Below are 10000 nucleotides of genomic sequence, written 5' to 3'. Positions count from 1 at the left end.
TGCGGGAAATTCCACCGTGTTTCATTTGCTCGTGTTTTAGAATTTTTGTTGTCTATTGATATTCAAAAAGCATATATTGGTAATGCACGATCGAGCATGACGTCCTCAGGCAAGTGAACAAATGATAATCTAATTATTTAGTCATTGAGAAACAAGATCAGGACTGGATTACAATTTTCAATGGAAAGCTTTTCTTACATTCAGTATCAGCATTAAAATCAAATAAACAGGGCAAAGAGATAATCTAAACAAAGTAGAATTTGTCAGTTATCACCCATAATTTCAATAATATTTACCCTTTCATTTAAGTTGATACGAATTATTTTACATGTACGTCTGTCTTTACGTAAGTATTCACAAGTATGTAAAATTGTGTATGAGTCTCCGTGAAGAGTTTTTTTTACCCTCTTATTTATGCGCACACAGGCATGACTCACTTTCGGGTGTCAGGTATGAATTAAGGGTAATAATAATAGCTGAATACGCAAATTGGCAACCAGTTGTGAGACGACACACTACACAAGTGTATCGTCTGTTGTAGGTTCTTACAGTCGTATGGTCCGTTGTATTCTCTGGCTTTAATTATGCTTCTTTGTTTGGACTTCGATCTCTTATTTCATGTTGGTAATGTAGTCATTTTGACTTCGATAGGTCTAGTCAACCTACACGCCATCAACCTATTCAGCTACCCGACATTTACCTATTCACTCCGCCATTAACGAATTCATCCCGATAAGACAGGCCTTTCTCTTGCAATTGCAGGCAGAACCCGCCCTCATATACGACAGCGTGCACGTGTTTGCACTGGGACTGCAAGCCCTAGAGAGGTCTACCACTCTCAGGGTTGCCAACCTCTCCTGCGACCACGAGCTGCCTTGGAGTGACGGCTCCTCTCTCTTCAACTATATAAATTCGGTTGGTAGCCCTTGAGTACCGTTATTATTTCCTCGGTTTATTCTTCAAACATATTTTTTCCTAGATGTTTCATACATTCTATTTTATAATTTTCTATTCATTTCGTCGAATGATATGATAAAAAAAAAAATCCTTCGGGAATTAATCGTCTTAATATTTGGATTCAATTTGCTCGTAATGGGAAGTTGCAGAAATAAAAGACCACTTTCAATTTGTGTTGAGGTGCATGACTCGATGTGGCTCCGTGAACGCAATATTCGAATTAATTTCACATTCTTGTTTTCCCCTCTCCTTCTGTCTACCTGTTGGTCTGTCCTGGTCCTCTCCTCTCTCTCTTCTCTCCTCTCTCCTCTCTCTCCTCTCATCTCTCTCATCTCTCTCTCTCCTCTCTCTTCTCTCTCTCCTCTTCCTCTCCCTCCTCTCTCTCTCCTTTCCCTTTACCCCCTCTCCCCTCTCCTCTTCCCCCCTCCCCTCTCTTACCCTCTCCCTCCCTCCCCCTCTCCCCCTCTTCCTCCCCATATCTCCCTCCTCTCCCTCTCCCTCCCCCCTTTCCTTCCCTCTCCTCCCACCCCCCCCCTCTTCCCTCTCCCTCCCCCTCCCTCTCCTCTCCCTCACTCTTTGTGTCCCTTATCCCTTGTTTATTTTTCTCCCTCCCTCTCCTCCTTCCTCCCTTTTTTCTCCCCTCCCCCCTTTTTCCCTGTTCCTCCCTATTTCCCCTTTTCCCTCCTACCCTTTCCCCCGACTTCTTTTCTTCTTTCCCCTACCCTTTACTCCCTCCTCCCCCACCCACAACTTCGGTGAATCCCTCTTTACCTCCCCCCGCATCCCTCTCCCTCTCCCTCTCCCTCTCCCCCTCCCTCCTTCCCTCCCCCTCTCCCCCTCCCCCTCTCCCTTTCCCCTCTCCCTCTCCCTCTCCCTCTCTCCCTCCCTCTCCCTCTCCCTCTCACCCCCCAGGTGGAATTCCGAGGCATCACGGGCCCGATCCAGTTCAAGGAAGGACGAAGAACCAACTTCAAGTTAGACATTCTCAAGTTGAAGCAACATTCGCTTGTTAAGGTGAGTCTCGATAATGCTGATGATGTGATGCGTAATGCTGTGGGTAATTATGAGGATATTAGTGATGATGATAAAGGTTATGAAGATAATGAGGATATGATTTATATTACTGCTATTATCATCCTAACTGCAACTCTTATTAGTCTCACTGCTACTATTACTACTATTACTACTACTGCTAGAAATGATAATGATGATGATGATGTTGATAATAATGATGATAATAACAGTAATGATAGGGATAGTGATTATAATAATAATTATAATAATAATGGTGACGATGGCAGTAATGATGATAATAATGATGATAACAATGATAATGATTATGATAGTAATGATGATAAGAATGATAATGATAATGATGATAATAATGATGATAATAATGATGATAATAATGATGATAATAATGATGATAATAATGATGATAATAATGATGATAATAATGATGATAATAATGATGATAATAATGATGATAATAATGATGATAATAATGATGATAATAATGATGATAATAATGATGATAATAATGATGATAATAATGATGATAATAATGATGATAATAATGATGATAATAATGATGATAATAATGATGATAATAATGATGATAATAATGATGATAATAATGATGATAATAATGATGATAATAATGATGATAATAATGATGATAATAATGATGATAATAATGATGATAATAATGATGATAATAATGATGATAATAATGATGATAATAATGATGATAATAATGATGATAATAATGATGATAATAATGATGATAATAATGATGATAATAATGATGATAATAATGATGATAATAATGATGATAATAATGATGATAATAATGATGATAATAATGATGATAATAATGATGATAATAATGATGATAATAATGATGATAATAATGATGATAATAATGATGTTAATGATAATGATAATAATGATGATAATAATGATGAGAATAGTAATGATGATAATAATGATGAGAATAGCAATGATAATAATAATTATGAGAATAGTAATGATGATAATAATGATGAGAATATCAATGATGATGATAATGATGAAAATAATGATGATAATAATGATGATAATAATGATGATAACAATGATAATGATTATGATAGTAATGATAAGAATGATAATGATAATATAATAGTGGTAGGAATATTGATGATTGCAATAGTGGTTATAATGGTAATCATAAGAGCTGTAATGAAGAGTGAAATTATCATTATGTCATTCATTATTATTAAGTAAATGATAATGATACTAATGATGATAGGGAATATAATGAAAATGATATATATTAAAAAACAATAATACTGACATGGCAACTCTGATAAAATTAAGAATAAAATAAGGGAGGGAGAGAGAGAGAGAGAGAGAGAGAGAGAGAGAGAGAGAGAGAGAGAGAGAGAGAGAGAGAGAGAGAGAGAGAGAGAGAGAGAGAGAGAGAGAGAGAGAGAGAGAGAGAGAGAAAGAGAATGAAGAAAGAAGAGGAAGAGAGAGAGAATAAAAGAAAAAAAGGTATAGACAGGTAATAAAGGAAGAAGTGAATATTCCCCGGAGAAAAGTGAGCTTCTCATGCAACCAGGTTAAAGATGAGTGAGGAAGGATTTATGCAACATGCTTGCAACATCGGTCGACGCGGCTGTGCTTATTTGCTTGTTTGTTTGTGAGCGAGTCTGTGAGGGGGATGTGTTTGCGTTTACGTTTGAGTGGGTTGTGTGTGTGTGTGTGTGTGTGTGTGTGTGTGTGTGTGTGTGTTTGCGTTTATGTTTGAGTGGGTTGTGTATGTGTTTGTTTTGTGTGTGTGTGTGTGTGTGTATGTTATTTTATGTGTAAGTTATTGTAAATGTGTATGTATATGCCTGTGCGCGCGCGTGTGTGTGTGTTTCCGTTTCCTTTTATTTGTAGTGTTTGTGAGATTGCATATGTATGTGTGTGTTTTTTTGTGTGTGTGTGTGAGTGTGTTTGTGTTTGAGTGTGTGTGTGTGTGTGTATGTGTGTGTGTGAGTGTGAGAGTTTTTGAGTGTGTGTGTATGTGTGTGTGTGTGTGTTTGTGTTTGTGTTTGTGTTTGAGTGTGTGTGTGTTTGTGTTTGAATGTGTGTTTGTGTGTGTATCTATCTATATGTACGTGCATGCATGTGTGTTGGCATGTGGACGAGAGAAGTGAAGAGCAAGGGAAGAAAAATGGCAAGATGTAGGAGGAGGCGGGAGGGATAAGGAGAGAACCTCGAATAACAATGGATTTCTTAAGAAAACGTGACTTGAAGGAAGAAGGGGGGAGAATGAGAGAGAGGGGGGGGGTATGATAGAGGGGGAGGGAAAGGGTGAAGGAGAGGGGGGAGAGATATAAAGAGAGAGAGAGAGAGAGAGAGAGAGAGAGAGAGAGAGAGAGAGAGAGAGAAGGGAAAGAGAGAGAGAGATAGAAAGAAAGAAAGAGAGAGAGAGAAAAGAAAGAAAGAAAGAAAGAGAGAGAGAGAAAGGAAGGAAGAAAAGGAAAGAGAAAGAGAGAGAGAAAAGAGAAAGAAAGAAAGAAAGATAGAGAGAGAAAGAAAGAAAGAAAAGGAAAGAGAAAGAGAGAGAGGGAAAGAGAGAGAGAGAGAAGAGAGAGAGAGAAGAGGGAGGGAGGAAGGGAAAGAAAGAGAGAGAAGAGAGAGAGAGAGAAAAGAAAGAAAGAAAGAGAGAGAGAAAAGAAAAAAAGAAAGAGAGAGAGAGAAGAAAGAAAGAGAGAAAAGAGAAAGAAAGAAAGAGAGAGAGAGAAGAAAAATAGAGAGAAAAGAGAAAGAAAGAAAGAGAGAGAGAGAGAGAGAGAGAGAGAGAGAACGAAAGAAAGAGAGAAAGAGAGAGAGAACGAAAGAAAGAAAGAGAGAGAGAAAAGAAAGAAAAGAGAGAGAGAGAGAAAAGAAAGAAAAGAGAGAGAGAGAAAAGAAAGAAAAGAGAGAGAGAGAGAGAGAGAGAGAGAGAGAGAGAGAGAGAGAGAGAGAGAGAGAGAGACTAAGAAAGAGAGAGAGAAAAGAAAGAAAGAAAGAGAGAGAGAGACTAAGAAAGAGAGAGAGAAAAGAAAGAAAGAAAGAGAGAGAGAAAAAAAAAGAAAGAGAGAGAAAAAAGAAAGAGAGAGAGAAAAAAGTAAGAGAGAGAGAGAAAAGAAAGAAAGAAAGAGAGAGAGAAAAAAAGAAAGAAAGAGAGAGAGAGAGAGAGAGAGAGAGAGAGAGAGAGAGAGAGAGAGAGAGAGAAGAGAGAGAAGAGAGAGAAGAGAGAGAAGAGAGAGAGAGAAAAGAGAGAGAGAAAGAGAAAAGAAAGAGAAAAGAAAGAGAAAAGAAAGAGAGAGAGAGAGAGAGAGAGAGAGAGAGAGAGAGAGAGAGAGAGAGAGAGAGAGAGAGAGAGAGAGAGAGAGAGAGAGAGAGAGAGAGAGAGAGAGAGAGAGAGGGAAGAGAGAGGGAGAAATAGAGGGGGGATAAGGGAGAGAGAGACAGAAAGAGAGAGAGAGAGAGAGAGAGAGAGAGGGAGGGAGGGAGAGGGAGAGGAATAGAGAGAGAGAGAGAGAGAGAGAGAGAGAGAGGAGGGGGGGGGGAGGGAGAGGAATAGAGAGAGAGAGAGAGAGAGAGAGAGAGAGTGAGATAGAGAAAGAGAGAAAGAGAAAGAAAGAAAGAAAAAAAAAGAGAAGGAAAGAAAGAAAGAAAAAAAAAAAACAAGAACAAGAACATGAAGACCTCCCCTCCTAACCCCCCTTCCCCTCCCCCGCCTCCCCCCTCCATGCAAATGAAGACACGGGCAAGCCGATTCGTAGTTTTCATGGTTGTCCGACTACTCCACCGCTGTAAGAGCTGATTGGGTGTGAATCTTACATGAATATTAATGCCGCGATTCTGCCTCGTCAGGTGGGGGAGTGGGGTCCAGGTATCGGGGTTAACATCACCGATCGAGCGGCCTTCTACGACCCCGGGACGATGAATGTCACCCTCCTCGTCACGACCAACTTGGTAAGTCGTGTTGTCGGAAGGAACGACCGGTGAGTTTGTTTGTTTTTTTTCTTGTTTTTCTTGTTTTTTTGTTGTTGTTTTTTTCTTTGTTGTTGTTTCGTCGTCGGGGCTGAAATTTGTGTCGTGGTTCGAGACTAATCCCGGAAAAGGAGATGTTAAGGGTTGAGCTGTTTCAATGACGTCAGGGACTTGACTCGAAATAGTCTCTTGTTGTAGGGGGGTTGACGTGGGTCTGTGTGCTTGTTTTGTTTGTTTGTTTATTTGTCGGTGTGTGTGCGTGTTTGCGTATGTGTGTGTGTGTATGTGTTTGTGTGTGTGTGTATGTGTGTGTGTGTGTGTGTGTGTGTGTGTGTGTGTGTGTACACTTATAGTACTTAGTCATAGTGATAAAGCACATTTTCTTTCGCTTTTGTAGAGTCTACTTCTTCCAAAGTTAACGTGAGTTTTTTTCGTTAGATTTTTCTTCCTTGTAAGTTTGATTTTCACACTGCATCGCCATCTTCCTCTATCATTTACATTTCTATTCTCTCTCTCTCTATCTCTCTAACCCTCTCCTTCTCTTTCACTCTCTTTCCTTCAAACTCCCTCCCATCTTGTCTCCTCTATCCAACCCTCCATCCATCCTCAAACCCTCCCTCCCTCTCTCCGCTTTTCTTCCCACCTTCCTCTTTCCCTCCTATCCTCCTTCCTCTTTCCCTCTCTCCCTCCCTCCCTCCCTCTCTCTCTCTCTCTCTCTCTCCTCTTTCCCTAACTCCCTCTCTCCACTTTCCCTCCCTCCCTCTCTCTTTCCCTCCCTCCCTCCGTCTCGCTCATCCCTCCCTCCCACCCTTTCCTCCTTCCTCTCTCTTCCCTCCCCTTCCTCTTTCCTCCCAGCTTTCCTCCTCTAACTAATTCTAATCCCTCCATCTTTCCTCCTCCTCCCCTCCCCTCTGTCCCCCCCTCCCTCTATCCTCTTTTCCCTCCCTCCCTCCTTCCCACCTTTTCCTCACTTCCCTCTCTGCTCCCTCTCCCCCTTTCCTTTCCACGCTCCCTCTTTCCTCCTTCACTCTCCCCACCTCCCTCCAAACACTCCCTTCCCACCTTCCTCTCTCCCTCCCTCCCTCCCTTCCCACCTTCCTCTCTCCCCTCCCCCCTCCTTCACCTCCCTCTTTCCTTCCTCCCCTCTCCCTCCCTCCCTCCCTTCCCACCTTCCTCTCTCCCTCCCTCCCTCCCTTCCCACCTTCCTCTCTCCCTCCCTCCCTCCCTTCCCACCTTCCTCTTTCCCTCCCTCCCTCCCTCCTCCCACCTTCCTCTCTCCCTCCCTCCCTCCTTCCACCTTCCTCTCTCCCTCCCTCCCTCCCTCCCTCCCTCCCTTCCCACCTTCCTCCCTCTCTCCCTCCCTCCTTCCCTTCCACCTCCCTCTCTCCCTCCCTCCCTCCCTCCCTTCCCACCATCCTCTCTCCCTCCCTCCCTCCCTCCCTCCCTTCCCACCTTCCTCCCTCCCTCCCTCCTTCCACCTCCCTCTTATCCCTCTCACACACTACCCGTCTGGCATCGTCAGTGACACAATAGCTCCGTAAAATATTCAGGCGCGACCTTGCTGATATCCCTAAAGACCGTTGAGAGCATCTTCTTAGCTTTGTCCTTTGGGGCCTTGTTTTCTTTCTTTTTTTTTTTTCTTTTTCTTTTTTTACTTTTCGTGGTAGTTGGTTTTGTGTTTTGTTTACTTGCGGTGATCTTGTTTTTCTTTCTTTTTTTCTTTCTTTTGCTCTCTTTTCTCGTTTTTTTTTTTTTTTTTTTTTTTTTTTTTAATGGTTGTCTTTTTGGTTTGTTTGTTTACCGATTGTTTTCCCTTTTTTGCTTGCTTTCTATTTTCCTTCTCTTTTATTATTATATTTGTTTAAAATTTATTTACATTTCTTAATAGTTGTCCTTTTATTTACCTGTGAATGTATTTTATTTTTTGCTTTCTTAAAGTTTTTATTGTTTTTCTTCTTCCCTTCATTCATTTTTATATGTGGGTTTCAGTCTTTGTTTTGAAAAAGAATGAGAGAAAAAGAGAAAATAGATAAATAAATGAACGAAGAATAGTGGAATAAAATTCCCGGCCTCACGTGGCTTATTCGCACTACAAATGTTGGGCGATTTGATGCGTAGCTTTTTTTTTTTTTTTTTTTTTTTTTTTTTTTTTGTGTGTGTGTGTGTGTTTGTGTGTGTGTGTGTGTGTGTGTGTGTGTGTGTGTGTGTGTATGTATGTGTGTGTGTGTGTGTGCGCGCGCGTGTGCGTGTGCATGTGTTTACAACCTCTCCTCCAGGTGCCCCCGATCCCTTGGAGGGGAGGGAGGGGGCGGGAGGTTGGGGCAAGATCAAAGACCAGGCAAATCGCACCGGATTCTCCAGCCAAGTACTCTGTGTTCTAGATTACACAAACTCTCTCTCTCACTTCCTCATTTTCTCTCCCTCCCTTCCCTCTTCACACTGCTTCGCTATCTTTCTCAATCGGTTAGTTTTTCTCTCTCTCTTTCTGCTTCTTTCTTTCTCTCACCCCCTCCCTCCCTCCTCCTCTTTCTTTCGCTCCCTGCCTCCCTCATCTCTCTAAATTATTCTACAAGAACCTCAAGAGGGAGAGAGGGAGGGGGGGAAGGAGGGGGGGAGGGGGGAGGCTCTCTACTCGTGGGGGCTAAGACACCGACGGGAACGTTATGCAACTGGACTGAGTTCTGCCTCGGGAGCTTACAAATTTTGTTTGCTCTCCTCTTGTCTTCTTGGTTGATTGTTTCCGTTTATTTGTTTTAAGACTGATGGTTATACTTATGCGGTGTGCATATACAGTATATGTGTGAGTATACATACATATATACATACACGCGAGCGCGCGCACGCACGCACAAACACACACACATACACACACAAATAAACAAACACACACACAAACAAATAAACACACACATACATACACACGCACACACAAGCCTACATCCATTATGTCTGTATTTTTACGTTTCATGTCTACTATGTCAACGCCCCCACTTTCCCCTAGTTATATTTTTTTGAAAAGCTTCCCACACAAAAATCGTTCCTGTTCTCCACCTTCAACCGCCACCACCGAGGAGTTCCTCCGCTCGACCCCCCCTCCCCTTTTCGCCCCATACAATGACCTGACCTGACCTGACCCTCCCCGCAGAACAACCCGTTCGTGATGATGCGCCCCGGCAAGAACTTTACCGGGAACTCTCGGTTCTACGGGTTCTGCGTGGACCTCCTGCACGAGATCTCGCTCTTGTCCGGCTTCGACTACATCATCGAGCTGTGTCCCGAGGGAGTTTACGGCGCTCAGAACCCGGTCACGGGAGAGTGGAATGGGGTCGTGAGGCAGCTCATGTCGGGGGTAAAATTCGTAATTTGAGAAGGAGTGCTGTAGTTTTGGGGGGGTATTTTTGGTGGCTTGTTTTGGGCTTAGGTGCTTATATTTTTGGGTTTGTGATGTTGGTATGAAGTCGTTTTTTTTTTTTTTTTTTTTTTTTTTTTTTTTTTTTTTGTCGAGGAGATAGATGCTTGTAGATATATTTTGGTTAAGAGGTCGAAGCCTCGAAGTCTCATGGGTGTTATTCGCACTGTAAAATGTTGGGCGATTTTGATGCGTAGCGGCTTTGTAGCTTTGTAGATTTGGTTTGTACTTGATCAATAAAAACGCTTTGTATCGAAAATCTACAATCTTCAGTTCGCCATGAACCGGAAGTGAAGCGGTTTTCCTTCGACGCAAGTTTGTCTTTTTATTCGTCTTGTTGAAATATTTCTACTGCAAATTCTTACATAACTGTTTACAGATCTTGTTTGCGTACTATATATTAATCCATGTACACACACACACACACACACACACACACACACACACACACACACACACACACACACACACAACACCCACACACACACACACACACACACACACACACACACACACACACACACACACACACACACACACACACACACACACACACACACACACACACACACACACACACTAACTTACACATACACTCACACGCATATTTATACATAC

The 10000-nt window shown here is 42.1% G+C and overlaps 1 protein-coding gene across 8 annotated transcripts in view; it reads left to right on the top strand.

Moving 5' to 3' along the window:
- LOC122247033 (glutamate receptor ionotropic, kainate 2) overlaps positions 1–10000 on the top strand; it is a 153035-nt gene that overhangs the window by 95568 nt on the left and 47467 nt on the right. For 5 of the 8 annotated variants that reach the window (XM_086548604.1, XM_086548602.1, XM_086548600.1 and 2 more), the window contains 4 exons: positions 763–915; positions 1870–1971; positions 5854–5955; positions 9119–9322. In XM_086548604.1, the coding sequence (XP_086404730.1) occupies positions 763–915; positions 1870–1971; positions 5854–5955; positions 9119–9322 (561 nt within the window). The remainder of the gene's footprint in view (positions 1–762; positions 916–1869; positions 1972–5853; positions 5956–9118; positions 9323–10000) is intronic. The other 3 variants (XM_086548603.1, XM_086548606.1, XM_086548605.1) reach the window with 1 other exon arrangement.

This window comes from Penaeus japonicus, unplaced genomic scaffold, assembly GCF_977035675.1.
Source record: "Penaeus japonicus unplaced genomic scaffold, GWHDUDI00000001_assembly GWHDUDI00000021, whole genome shotgun sequence".
Taxonomy (NCBI): Eukaryota; Metazoa; Arthropoda; class Malacostraca; order Decapoda; family Penaeidae; genus Penaeus; species Penaeus japonicus.
This window is presented reverse-complemented; position numbering and strand designations above follow the sequence as displayed.